This window comes from Chelon labrosus (genome assembly GCF_963514085.1).
Source record: "Chelon labrosus genome assembly, chromosome: 5".
Lineage (NCBI taxonomy): Eukaryota > Metazoa > Chordata > Actinopteri > Mugiliformes > Mugilidae > Chelon > Chelon labrosus.
This window is the reverse complement of record NC_140341.1, coordinates 14,495,629-14,509,972: the sequence shown is the minus strand read 5'-3', so window position 1 is coordinate 14,509,972 and position 14,344 is coordinate 14,495,629. Positions and strand designations below refer to the sequence as shown.

General features: G+C 45.4%; 2 protein-coding genes across 3 annotated transcripts in view; both read left to right on the top strand.

Annotated features, from left to right (window-relative positions):
* Positions 1-539: 539 nt before the first annotated feature.
* Positions 540-8,666, top strand: gpr156 (G protein-coupled receptor 156). The gene is made up of 9 exons (XM_084544803.1): positions 540-1,916; positions 2,798-2,925; positions 3,008-3,122; positions 3,180-3,317; positions 4,139-4,264; positions 4,475-4,570; positions 4,851-5,087; positions 5,762-5,920; positions 6,575-8,666. The coding sequence occupies exons 1-9, from the start codon at positions 852-854 to the stop codon at positions 7,913-7,915; spliced, it is 3,405 nt and encodes a 1,134-aa protein (XP_084400929.1). The 5' UTR covers positions 540-851; the 3' UTR covers positions 7,916-8,666.
* Positions 8,667-10,579: 1,913 nt separating this feature from the next.
* gsk3ba (glycogen synthase kinase 3 beta-a) overlaps positions 10,580-14,344 on the top strand; it is a 36,661-nt gene continuing 32,896 nt past the window's right edge. For both annotated transcript variants that reach the window (XM_084544202.1, XM_084544201.1), the window contains exon 1: positions 10,580-11,460. In XM_084544202.1, coding sequence (XP_084400328.1) covers positions 11,373-11,460 — 88 coding nt within the window. In that variant the 5' untranslated portion in view covers positions 10,580-11,372. The remainder of the gene's footprint in view (positions 11,461-14,344) is intronic.

Sequence of the window (14,344 nt, the reverse complement as noted above, 5' to 3'; positions counted from 1 at the left end):
TCACGCAGAGTGCACGCAGAGTTCACGCTCACTTGCCAAAACATTAGGTACAGTTGTGAGCTGGAGAATGTAGTTTATGTTGCTGTTAAATTGGATGAATGACACGAGACAATTTAATAGAAGTTTCAATTTATAAAAAAGCAGCTTTTCTCGACTGACCCACTGTTGTTGCTGACAAGTAAAGTACATCAAATAAGAACGCACTACAAATGCGGTAATATTCCACTGGAGAGGTCCCGAAAGGCTAAGGGGGATGGCCTACTGAAGCTATGTTTAGGATCTCCCTCACTGGTACCTTTAAGAGAAGACTGAGCAACACCATGAGGCGTGCACTACAGAGAGTCATATGACTTACCAAATAGAAACTAAAGTAGTGGAGACCCCGTGTGAAAGAACACTAACGCACCCTTCTCTCCTCACTGGACTACAAACAACTGAGGTGAGTTATCTCTTTGATTTCTTTCAAGCTTTATAAAGTTAATTTATGCACGGAGCAGTTTACAAAGTGCAATCTGCATCTTTACCCAAGGGGGGAAGATAATAGTGAGTTTCCTTCGTTATCATTAAATAACAAGAGAGTGTTATTAGTGTACTGTTTTACTTTATTTTTATTGTTCTTATATTCCCTCTTCATAATTGTCCGTTGAGCTCAGCTGACATGAAAACAGTCGAGATGAAATTCCCCTTTATGAAATGCAACACTGTGCATTTGTTGCTATTTGTGGATGTGGGCAGCCTGCCATGCACAAGTGTTTCTAAGCCATTACAGCAGCAGTGGAAAAACAAAAATAGATGGAGTCTACTTATTCCGCTAAAACCCACCTGTTTTCTGTCTGCGTGTGTCACCAGATATGGCTACCGCTGGCGGAGTGCTGTCTAAGGAGCAGCTTCTTTGCCCCATCTGTCTGGACGTGTTCAACCAGCCGGTCTCAACTCCTTGCGGACACAACTTCTGCAAGGACTGCATACAAAGATACTTGCAGAGCGCCATTCTACCGCAGTGCCCTTTGTGCAAGCACAAGCTGTACACAAGGCCCGACCTCAAAGTTAACACCTTCATATCAGAGGTGGCTTCCCAGTTTCGGCAGCTGGTTGAACAGACACAGGAAAATGAAAGCAGCGTTTTGGACCAGTCAAAGGGCTGCATGGGAGAAGTCTTATGCGACGTTTGCGTCGGAAAAAGAGTCAAGGCTCTTAAGTCCTGTCTGGACTGTTTGGCTTCGTTCTGCGAGACTCATCTGGAGCCCCATCATGTCCTAGGCACCTTCAAGAAACACCGCCTGATCAAACCCATGATGAACATGCAAGACAGAGTGTGCAAGAAGCACGACAGGCTCCTGGATCTGTTCTGTGGCACTGACCAGATGCACGTGTGCCAGTCATGCCTTAAGAAAGACCACAAGGCTCATCAGACTGTCCGTATCGACGATGCGAGCAGAGAGAGGAGAGCCCAGATTGGAAGCATCAATGCGGAGGTGGAAGAAATGATCCGCGGCCGGCTGCAGAAAATCTGTGAGATCAATCAAACTGTTGAGCTCAGCAGAAGAAACACAGAAGGAGAGATTGAAGAGAGTTTGCAAGTCTTCAACAAACTACTCCAGTTTGTCCAGATAGGCCGCGCCGAGGTGGCTGAGGTGATTTCCACAAAGCAGAGGCAAGTGGAAAGTAGGGCCAACGGGGTTATCAGGGAGCTGGAGCAGGAGATTGATCAGCTGAGGTGCAGGAGTAGCGAACTGGAGGAGCTTTCAAACACTGATGACGACCTCTTCCTTTTCCAGAGCTTTCCTGTTTTCTCCACCATTCCAGCCACCAAAGATTGGTCTGACACCTGCGTAGAAAGCGCCGAATATGTAGGCACAGTGAGGAGAGCGGTCCGGAGAGTCGCTTCCCAGCTGGAGGAGACGGTGAAGGCCGAGGTGAAGAGGCTTTGCGAGACCGAGTTTCAGAGGGCTCAGCGATTCGCCGTGGACGTGAATTTGGATCCTGACACGGCTCATCCCAAACTGGTGCTGTCTGAAAACAAGAAGCAGGTCTACCACGGCGAGGTAGCCCTGAACCTCCCCGACAACCCGGAGAGATTTTACCCCTGTGTTAGCGTTTTGGGAAAGGAGGGTTTCTCCTCTGGCAGGTTCTACTTTGAGGTCCAGGTGAAAGGGAAGACCGAGTGGGATATCGGAGTCGGGCTTGAGTCGGTGAACAGAAAAGGAGGGAATACGTTGAACCCCGAAAGAGGCTACTGGACTCTGGGGATGAGAAACGGTGGGAGCTACTGGGCGTTCAGCAACCCTCCCGTCTGTCTGCCGCTGGTCGAGGAGCCCGAGGGAATCGGGGTGTATGTGGATCTGGGGTGGGGGCAGGTTTCTTTTTATAACGCTGACTCTCATTCTCACATCTACACGTTCACCGGATACTCTTTCAATGAAAGACTTTTCCCCTACTTCAACCCCCGGAGGAATCATGGCGGCGTCAACTCTGCCCCTCTTATCATCTCGCCTGTCACTATCTAATATTTCAGAACGTTTGAGCTGTTGCTTAAATGCTTTCAGCTATTTTCTAACTATCATTGTAGTTGTTAGATAAAGAGTTATGAACCTGTAATAAAAATTTGTTGCTGTTTGCTTTAATAAAATTGCATCTACTGAAATAAATCGTTGAATCATCTGTTCTTTTTTGTTGTTTTTGCACTTTTGTCATTTAAAAACAAACACATTACTTATGTAAATGTGTAATACACATGTTTATAAGTTGTATTTTTTCTAGATATGCTTTTAAGGGGTTTGCATGTGTGTGTGTGCAGAAGTCGGTGGACCTCCCAAGGCGTTCCGTCTCCCCAGTGCTGAGTGCTGTGGTGTGGACACTGCTCTCCTGTGGCATCCTGCTGGAGTTCTGCTTCCTCCTCTTCACCTTGCGTTTCAAAAACAACAGGTAAACTGACACCTATGCAAAAATAAACAAACACAAGAGTGCTACTTACAGGAGCTAACCAACTCTCTTTGTGCATCTTCAGGATAGTGAAGATGTCCAGCCCCAACCTGAACATCTTGACTCTCTTTGGAAGTGTCCTCATCTATGGCAGCGGCTTCCTATTTGCCGTTGATGAACATTCCCAATCATCCATAGCTGTGCTACAAGTAAGCATCCAAGAGACCCTCAGTGCTTTCTGAGATGTTGATTTTCAGGTAACTGTACGACGGTTTCTCCTACAGGCTCGGGCGTGGATGCTTTGTATCGGTAGTACTCTGGCGTTTGGGCCGATTCTGGGGAAGACGTGGAGACTGTACAGAGTGTTCACCCAACGAGTCCCTGACAAGAGAGTGGTAGGCATGCTCCTCGGGCTTCGGGCGGACCTGTCTGTTGTTTTTTTAGCGTCCAAAGATCCAGTCTTTGAACCATGATTATTTTAGTTAACCAGCCCCTTTTGGATTCATTATACAAAGTGCATTGTATGGTATGTAACCAAAACTGAAATCACTAAAACCCCCAAAATGATCTAAAGTGATTTCATCTTAAATTGATTGGATTCAATTTTAACTTGAAGTTTATGGTATTTGATGCATAACTAAAAACTAACTAGACTACGTTGAAACTACACAATAGGTCCCAAACGGTAATGCAACAAAACTTACTCCACCGTACTTTTATTTTTTTATTTTCATAGTATTTCGCATATTTTTTTAAAAAAAGATTTCATCCTCCTCCAAATCTGTGGTGAGATGTCACCTCACCTAAACCTTCTGCACTCATGCAACCTCAAATTATCACACTTTGGTTGGATGGTTTACCATCATCACCAAAGAATGTGCTGCTAATATTCATCAGGCTTCTTTTCATCTTCTTTGGCAAAGTTTAATTTTCAAATCTCCCAGACTGGTGGTTGCTGTGGTTCTTACTCAGATATCTGTTCTGTTCTCTGGTTCTTTTCTAACCTTGTTATTATTTGAAAATAACATCTGCTGCAATGAGTTAAACTGACTGTTGAAGTTTTAACGTGTTGCCTGTATTTTCAATGTAGTACGATATTTTACACCTAAGAGCAAAGTCTTCTTATGCCCTACAGTAACACTCTAAGGTTAAAATTTTGAATTTCCAAGTTATTTCAGTGTTAATGTGATTGGTGACTTTAGTTTCTGTTCCTCAGATCATCCGAGACATCCAGCTGATGGGCATGGTGACTCTGTTGATCCTGGTCGACATGCTCATCCTCACCGCCTGGAACCTCGCGGACCCTGTCAGGTGTTCCCGATCTGTTGGAGCCGCTGTCAAGGTAGAATTTATCGATATTTATTGCTAATCAAGTTATGATTGAGCTACGCTGGACTGCAGACAGTAAACACTTTTTCAATTTGTGTACAATTTGATTTGAATTAGACTGCAGGAAAGCTTGATTTCGTGACTGAACACTTACCTCCATATTGCTATATGCATGTTGTGCCAAGTGTCAGCTGATTGTAGTGTATGCTTTTTTGTGTTGTAGGTGATGGAGAGGGACATTTCCTACTCTTTGTCTCAGCTGCACTCTTGTTCTTCTGTATACTCAAATCTGTGGATCATAATTATTGCTGTCCAGAAGGTAAAGCTATCTCTACTCAGTCTCAGTTTACACGCAGTGATTAAAAATAACGAGTGCTTTAAATTATTTGTTGTTATGATTTCATAAAGTATCAGTTTATATCATATTTCATTAGTTTTGTTTGCGCAAAATTAATTTATTTCAATGTAAAGATGACAACGTTTATCTCTGAATTCAACTCCTCACCATGAATTCCTTAGACTTATTCATATTCGAGCAGAACTAACATTAAAAAGTATGTTAATTTCCAATTTTTTTTTGTCCCCACATCTCTTTTTAGGGTTGTCTTCTCCTGTATGGCACTTATCTGGCCGGACTGACCAGCAACGTCAGTCACCCCCCAGTCAACCAGTCTCCCACCATCATAACGGCCGTCACTTTGGTCACCATCTCCTCTGTCGTAGCCGTCCCTGTGTTCACCTTCCTGAAGGCCTGGCCCAACCTGGTCTACACCACCGTGGCTGGAGCCATCTTCATCTGCACGCTGGCCACTAACTGCATGCTGTTTGTACCTCAGGTAAGAAACAAGATAAATGTACAAGACGCATGAAAGATATGAGGAAATTGGGTCACATGGGAAATATGTCTTTGGAGGTGACGCCTTCTGTTCGGTAGCATTTCGTTGTCGGGAAACCACAACTGAGAGGAACTAGTTTTTAGTCAGAACTGTCATGCAGTAATTAAGGATTAAGAAACTGTGTCTGGAAACCAGCACTAAAAACACGGACTCATTCAGGCAGACGGAAAGTGTACAGACAGATCCATGACAAACAGACAGATGGGTGACAGCTATGTGTACGACTTTTTGTTTATTGTTTGGACAAAACTCATCAATTCTGTGATTGATTGTGGTGTTCGCACTTGCAGTTTCCATATGTGTGTCAGTTTTCCATGTCTATCAGTGGAGCATGACTCACACAGGGGGCGTTTATGAGTCAAAACTACGTGAGCTGTTGCAAACAGGTTTATGACACTCCGAGAGTCTGGCAGAGGGTTTATGTTACGATAAAGGAATGCTTCTGCAGAGGAGAGGAAGGAAATGTTTGAACAGTGAGCAATGAGCTCCAACACACCTGGTCAAATGCTGCACGTACGACTTACTGCCTGTGTGTCTGCATTACATGGTATCAAGTGCTGAAAATAAGTGAGACATTTTTCCAAATCTGAAATGTCACGCTTGTCACCTTGCAGCTGACCCAGTGGCGGCAGTTTGAGGAGGACCAGAACAACCCGAGTCAGATGGCCAAGTATTTCAGCAGCCCCAGTAAGAGCCAGCCGTCTGTGTACAGTCAGGATGAAATATATTACCTGCTGGGGGAAAACAGCTCCATGAAAAAACTCATTAATGAGGTAATGTATTGCTTATGTATTGCCACTGCTCACTAAGACAAATAAGAATATCTTGGGTCCCTATTAGAATACATATGAATCTTCTTCTTAAATCTTCAAATTAGGAAACAGCTTTTTGTTTTGGATTACATTCTGAATGATCAGGATAGTATCTGCAATCAAAAAGCTCATGTATAACAGTAGATAAGAACAGCTATGTTATTCATTTGGTTGGTAAAATGTATGCAGCTTTAAGCAATAATGAAATGCTTTGGATATATTTTTTGGATTCCTACTCACCGATGTAGTGCAAGTTACTTGTGGCGTTCCACCAGGTCCATGCTTTGATCCCTTTTGTTTGTCGTCTAATCTATGGGATGCACTGACAAAGTATTGGATCATAAAGAACACAAAAATAATTTTCAATATTTTGAAGTATAGACATGTTCCTGATACTTGCAATTATCTGGAGCTTCATATGGAGTCTAATTTAATATGTCCAATTTGTCAAAATTTGGACGATCAAGTTGAAAAACCACAATAGCTAAAAGCATACAGTACAGCTTGAGTTTCTAAATGACAAGGCAGGAAACTGGTATATGTACACTTTCCTTTTCTTTTCTCTGTATGTCTCAACGTGTTTCCACCACTTCTGTTTGTTGATACCATTTCCAGAAGAACGCTGTGATTGACAGTCTTCAGGAGCAGGTGAACAACGCCAAGGATAAACTCCTGCGACTCATGTCAGCCAGCCAGCCCTCTGAGGACCAGGACATGGACTCCTCCGTCACGCAGACCACTGAGCTTCCATCTGAAGGCCCCTCTTCTTCTTCTCCATCTCAGAGAGACACCAAATCCAGAATATCCGTCCCTTACCCCACTTCTCCCCCTGTTTCATTATCTGGTGCTGCTGCGCCATCCTCTGAGCATTCCTCTGTTTCAGACTCCTCAGCCCCCGTTTGTGTTTCTTCCCCTCTCCCTGGTGATATTAATGCAAGTGAAACTAAGAGAAAGGGCTCTACTGCTGGCTCTACAGGCAGAGAGTCCAGAACAGAAGAGGACCTTAAACTGCATGTGTCCGTCCCGTTCCCCGGTTTTCTCAGGACAGCGGAGGAGACGGTTCAGTTTGTCACTTCTTTACAATCCCATGGAGGGTTAAACCCCTCTCAGGTGGAAACCTTTGGCAGCGACAGTGGTCTAACATTTCAGCTGGGAGTAAATTCGAGACCAACTGGTTTTATTAGCAGCGAACAGTTGCAGGAGATCCTCCAGGAGCTGAGCGTGGACGCAGCCACGGAAACAGCTCTTCGGTCTCCCGGTCAGGCATCCAAGACACCTTCTCAGCTAAAACTGACCAAACTCCCCACGCTCTCCCCTCCTTCCATTCGGTCACCCTGCTCCCCTCATCCACCTGTTTTCTTCCGCTACCCCAGCATCTCCCCTTACTCGATGAGAAAACGGCGGCCGCCCTTCCACTCCTCCAGAAGAGGTTTGGCCCCTCCCTGCTTCTACATAGGTTCAGACATCCCTGTCTGTGGGAAGAGAGCAAACTGTGAACACCAAACTCCAGGAAAGCACCCAGAGGGTTTAACTGTGGATGATGAACTTCTCCAGGTTCAACACGGTGAGCTCGAGGCGGAAAGGGGGGAGGAGGATGACGCAGAAGGGGAGGAGGTAGACAGAAAATGTCAAAGATGTATTTCAAGCTGTCACAGATTGCGTTGCGCAGAAGAAACGCACACAGCTCCACCTGATGTGGAAGTGGGAGGTGATAATGAGCGGCACCATAAACACATTAGAGACTCGTGTGGGTACTGGGACTCTGACTCGAGCAGCTCAACCGATTACTGCTACTACCACCGCCCTTACTGTGAGTCTTGCCTGCAGCGAGGCTCGATCCTGTGCTCAGACAGCTCCTCAGACTCCTCCGACAGCGAGTACGACAGCTATACGGGCCTCTACTGCTCCCCACGCCCTGTGGTGTTCAAAGAAGACCTCAAACCCACTTTTGTATGATTATGGCACTTTACATATTTATCCATTTCCACCACTTGAATTTATGTCCCAAGAAATGTCCAAAATTAGCTTTGAGGATAAAGCAGGCACAAAGATAATCGTGTGTCATGCGCTTCTCTAATGGGAGATAATTTGACAGTAGCTTTCAGTGTTTTATGTTTTTCATTCTGTTCGAAGAGATGGTTGGTATCCCTGTGTATTCCTTGTGATCAAAAGCAAACAATGCTGTTTATTTGTAATATTACTTGTGGCATTATAATTATTATTATTATATTTTTCACTTTAAAATGAAAAACCCAGATGTCCTAAATTTATTTCAGAAAATGGGATGACAACAGAGAGGTTTTTCACAGATCACTAGAAATGTGCATTCTATTAGCTACCGTGCAAATGCTGTATTTATTTTAATATTTATTTGTTTTGTGTACAGATTTGCATTCTGGGTCATTTTTACTGTTCTCACAATGTTTCTTAAAATGTTTGTTGCATAATCTGACTTTTCTTTAATTTACCAGTCTCCTGAGTGTTCCTATACAGATGTATGTATTGTGTACAGTCGTGGCTGCGCTCACTTTGTCAGATCAAGTCTAAGTTTGGATAAGGATGGTTTATTGCTGTCATTTATCTCCACCCGTGCCCTCATTATCATTGCCCTGCGTCAATGAGAGTTTTTAATACACCAAGGTCACAACTATCTAGAGCATTAGAGAACTTATGCATGTGAAAGAGCTGCTGGCCTTTGACTTTTGACTCTAGCCTGCAAAAGAAAAAAAAAAACTCCACCCTTTCCATTTCATTTTTTAATTGTGCTATGTTCCCAAACCAATATGTAACTAAGACAGTAATTTTACCACAAAGTAACTGTGAGTGTATATCACATTGGCTTGGTCAGAGCTCCTCAACTGGTTGCTCTATGCAGCTACAGCTCTATGCTAAAATGCTAAGTCAGAGCATTTCATGTTAAAAGCAATATTTCCTCAGGTTAAGAATATTTGCAAACCTTATGTCACGTCATGATCCAAGTAGTTCATTAAGACAGATTCAGGAGTTTTCATGGAAATCCTGCAACACACACACACACACACACACGACTCTCTCTCTACACTGATATGCATATATACATATTCTTTTCTGACTTGCCCTTCACTCTCACCCCTCTCCACGATCTGTCTCTCTGTATTTTTTTCCTACCACTAATGGGAAGCTGTGTGTTTGCCGGGGGAGGCGTTGCTGCAAAGGGAAAACAGTGTGCTGCGTTACTTCTGCTCGGCTGCCTGCTTTTGAGATGCGGCTGCTCCCTCTATTCTGCTCGTGAATCACTGAAGGAGAAGCCGGGGAGAAATTCCCTTTGATACGGAGCATAACAGAGTATATATATATATATATATATATAAAGCACACAAAAGACAGAATACCCTCCCAACTATCACTGTGAAGGAAGAAGGACTTTCCTGCTAAGATAAGAGTAGTGACGTGCATTCGGTGTAAAATGAGCTATACTGGTAGTATGGTAGCAGTTTAGGTAATTTTCTATCAAGTTATCTTTTATTAATGGTTTATAATCTGTAACTGATTGTTGATAGCTCAGGTTTTAGAGATTAGTCATAACCCTTGAATACTTTTTATTTCTGAATAGCTAGATGGTGGAATAACATGCGTGTATAACAGCTTATTATTAGTGGTACGCCATACATACATTCGCTATTCCCAAATATGAAGTAAAGCAAAAAATAAAAGAGAAACAATAGCCAATGGAACATTTCAGAGTCCGGCCAACACAAAATTACACTTATTAACTGAGATTAAAAACCTGGTTGATATGGCATGAGCAAAAGTTCAAGGTTAATCATTTTATTGTCTTCGTGCAATACAGAGATGCACAAAGAAATGCACGAAAGTCTGCATGAAAGTCACGCCACACAAGCATAAAATGCATAAATAGGTCAAAGATAGTAAATGAGCATAAAAGAAATGCAGTGTAAGATATATTTATTTTGCGCCATATGCAAATTATCATTAAATTGTAATTCAAATTACAGGTAGTGGGATTAAATAAACAGTATAAAACTAGATTTATTTTGCATTGTTCTTACGCAAAGTGTAATTTATGCTGGAGTAAAATATTAAGGCAACAGTTAAAATGTTAGATTAGACTATAAAAAAGATTATGTGAAATTAGAGATGGATTAGTATATTATTAGACTCTGGTGTACTAATGTTTAGGAGAGGTGGAGGATAGGCTTTTGTGACTTACATGGCAACAGTGCTGCATGACCACCGGTAGTCTGTGACAGCTGGTCAATTTGAATTGACAGCCGGGTCCTGGAGCTCCATTGGCCGACGGAGTCATCAATCTCGGGGGCAGCTCCTCCCGTTTTCCCCCGCCGCGGCGTGGGGAAAAGCCTTTGAAGTCGTGAGGGCGGCGCGGAGCGAATTATGCCATGTGGTGCTCACTGGCCGCGCTCCCATTGGACGACGGGAAATCCGGTTAACGCCCACTCGTGAAGGATACCCTCTGTGATTGGCTAAACCGGCCACCCCAGATTCACAGCGTGCGCGTTCACGGGTTCGCTATTCTCCGTTGAGGGTTACGTCAAGAGCGTGAACTTCTTGCTATGACGACGAGGCGGCTCTCGTAACACTTTACGGCAGCGACGTACATAATATGCGCAGCGACAAAGAGCGAGAGCCCGAAACCTATGGGGAAGGAATAAAAAAAAAAAAAAAAAAAAAAAAAATCAGTATCGTCGCACTGTTCCTAAAGACCATCATTTTCCGAGGAGCTCGCTGGCCCTGGGTCTCGGCGAAGACACGGGAATTTGACAGCGGCGAGACCGGATTTTGAGTCAGCGTGAAGCCAGCGAATCCGTAGAAGAAGACTGTGGCAACTGGCAGATTTTTCCGTTGGACGGTCTGTAGGCTAGGGTATAGCGAGGGAGCCGCCATGGCAGTCGGATCATTGAGCCTCCACATCGGGATATGAAGAGGAACTGCATGTGTCCCGAATCGACAAGAAAACGCCGCATTCATCTCTCCTCCGCGCCGGACCCACACCCGAACTCACCCCCTTCGCGAAATTGATTCCACACCCACCGAGAAATCGCAATTGGTTTTAAACGGGGGGGGGCCACAAGGAGAGGCCAGATTCATGACTATTTTAGTCGGAGACGTGTCTTCAAAGGCCCGCTGAAAGAGAACCTGGATTATAAGGAGGAAAGCGATGCTCTGATTGACTGTCCGCGGGGAAAGAAAGGGTAGTTTATTAGGTGATACCGAGTAGTGTGGAGGATCGTGGGATAAAAGGGGGTTGTCTTTCTGCCTGTCCTCCCTGTGAATTGTACTGATATTACATACACTTGTCATCCTTTTTTGGATGAGAAGGTCCGGCGGATCGATCAGCCCTGCCGTTTAGCAAGTCACAGTCTCCCGAGTCGAGAGAATCAAAGGGGATCGGATCATGTCGGGTCGGCCCAGGACCACATCCTTCGCGGAGAGCTGCAAACCAGTGCCGCAGCCTTCTGCTTTCGGCAGCATGAAAGTCAGCAGTAAGTACACCCCCCCCCCCCCCCCCCCCCCCCCCCCCCCCCTCCCCTTGTAATCCTAGAGCACCTTTTTCCTCTGCATGCACCAGGCCCATAGTAGGCTCCACACATGCTCGCGGAATCGTCTTCTCACTCAGCAGCCGGGAAATGTGTCAAGCTAGCATAACGTTAGCTTAGCCCTGTCATGTATCTGTGTCGCAAGCTGAGATTGGACGGGCACGCACGCCGCTTCTTCTCGCTTCGGAGTGACCGCACACCGCCTGCGCCCCCTGACGCGCCGCCCCGGGGCCGGTCAGTCTGACCGGGGGTTAGCAGGCCGCGCCGGGCAGGGCCTGGCCGGGGCCGGGGCCGGGGCCGGGCCAGCAGGGGGAAGGTACTATTGGCGCCGGTCCAGGTCGCAAACCGAGCCCCCTTTCCTTTATACCGCAGATCCGGCCTGATTAATGCCAACGTGAATGTAGATTAGATGTCATAGCGGCGTTACTACACGGCACCAATCATACGCGTAATAGAGTTAAAGCGACAGGGCCGGCGTCTCATTACGCAACTGTCAAAGCGGAAGGTGCGCCCATAGCCGACTCGGGCTGAGCTGGCGCGGTGCTGGAAAGGGCTGCCTTGCTGCTCCCGTTTCCGTGGGGCCGCGTCGGAATTAGACGTCGCGACGGCTGGAAGGAGTGTGACCCAGAGTGTCTTGTTCATGAAGCCCCCCCCCCCCCCCGCTGGCACCGCGCCGGAGACTGGTTATAGACTGGCTGCAGAGATGAATCCATGCGACTGACGGGGCCTGCCAGCTGGGCATGGGAGCCTGTCAGTGTGGCACCTCGGACACACATCTCTCACCCAATTTCTGCTTCAGTTCGTATCCGGCTAGCATGTCAGATTCACTCACCCTTTTCTGCTGTCTTCTTACTGTCCAGGGTTCTCTTTGCAAACCGGCGTAGCATTTGATAAGTGTGCCACTGACTGCAGAGAGCACTAGCTGAAATATTTCAATGTTGGATGTGTTTCCGATAAATTAATGGCTTGCTTTGTCGAAAATCGTGCATTACACTTGCAAGACCCACATTTGGCTTGATTTGACTGAATTGAGACATCTGCAGTATCTAACTACACTTATCTCTTATCTTATGCACACATTTGGATGAGTGTGTGGGAAAAAAAAAAAATTCGTCCGTTGAGGAATGTTGCTGATGCTTCTTGGGCTGTGATGTGATCACGATGTGTGTTAGTAGGGTGAGGCCTGAGGCTGAGGCTCTCCTCTAGGCCCTGGCACTGGAAACCACTTAGTGGACTGTGACACGCACGCTTTCTAAACAGGGAGACGCGCTCCAATCCTAATACTCGTCCTGCCCCAGATACGCGTATGGGTGTTGGAGCGTTCCAGTCGGCGGCGAGTTTATAACGGAGACGGAAGGGAAACGCTTTCCAGAAAACGCAGGAATCTTTTGTCAGTGAGGCGGCTACATGTAAGAACTGGAGGTCTCTGTTTTAATTGGTTTTCAGACGTAAGCTACTGAATAAGCGGAACGTGCGGCTGACCTTATGGACCTGCTGTTACACCATTACCCCCCCACCCCCACTCCTCTGTGGTTTCACAACTTCTTTCTTTTTTTTTTTTGTTTGTTCTCCAAGAGACTCATCTGGTATGTCAGTACATCATTATCAGTCATCAGAGGCTCATCCTGGAAACACCCTTTTAAAAAAACACATCACATCTGATTTCTGCAAACAGGTGGTGTTCAGTGGACACACACGGAGGAAAATAGAGCTGTTGATTGCTCATATGTCCCCTGCGATGCAATGGTGTGTGATATATACTGTAGTGCTGTCATTTCCTGGTCTTAAAGGCTTAAATGTACTTAAATGCGCAGGTTTTGGAGCGTATTCGCAGGTCGGAGATAAGTCACAGTGGCTAAACGTTGCTTTTTTTGGCAATCATAGTCATATATATTCATTTAAGTCACGATATATCACCTTTTCTTAAGTCTAAATATAACCTAAAAGCACCGAGTACTTCATGATTTGTGCCTAAATAAATTCACAATTGAAACTGTTGTGAAACACGCTTCTAATTGGGTGCGTCTCAGCGTAAATGCGTGTCTCCAGCTTATATTTTCATTATCAGTCACTCTGCTCTTGCTGCTGTTACCGATTCCTAGGTCCTGTAGTCAGTTTGCTTGATTTCTCATATAATCTACCGATAATCCCGAGTTACCGACTCTCATTGAAGACCAAAGTAACAGTTTTGACTCTATTCATAATAAAAACGGTGGCCTACATTCATGACGCTAACAAGCGACCGTGGAAAAGTCATTTATTTTTATAATCTAAGATCCCATTTGTCACTTAGAAGTGCATGGCATGCAGTGTCAGCTGTACCGTGATTGGACTTAGGACTGAATGAATTTACATAACACCGTGTCACCTTCCTGGTATCTACCTAGACCTGTTTTTTCCCTTCCTTTCCAACATGCCATCTACCAATACCCTGACCTCCAACATCCCAACACACACACACACACACACACACACACACACACGTAACGCTCACATGTGTGTGTGAATAACTTGGCTGATGATCCTAAGCAGCTGTAGCCAGTGTGTGATGATCCTGGAGAGAATGCTCTTACCCCTCCCACACGACCAGACGGAAACACACACGTGCATACGCATGCATAAATCACACACACACACACACACACGCGCACACACGCGCGCACGCTCCTGAGCACTCTTAGGTTTTGTTTTTTAGGGGGTGAGGCAGCTGGCCAAGAACAATGAGCGGCTTGTTTTGCATTTCAAAGCTGCAGCGCGCTCTCTCTCCCGCTCCCCCCATTTTCCCTCTTTTCCTGTCTGTCCCTCTCTCTCACATTTAGCAAGTGAACAA

Bases quoted from the DNA above. Each gene is read 5' to 3' on its own strand.
- gpr156 (XM_084544803.1), top strand. From the start codon at position 852: ATGGCTACCGCTGGCGGAGTGCTGTCTAAGGAGCAGCTTCTTTGCCCC. The intron at 2,926-3,007 runs GTAAACTGACAC...GTGCATCTTCAG, and splicing joins TTGCGTTTCAAAAACAACAG to GATAGTGAAGATGTCCAGCC. The intron at 3,123-3,179 runs GTGCTACAAGTA...GTTGATTTTCAG, and splicing joins ATTCCCAATCATCCATAGCT to GTAACTGTACGACGGTTTCT.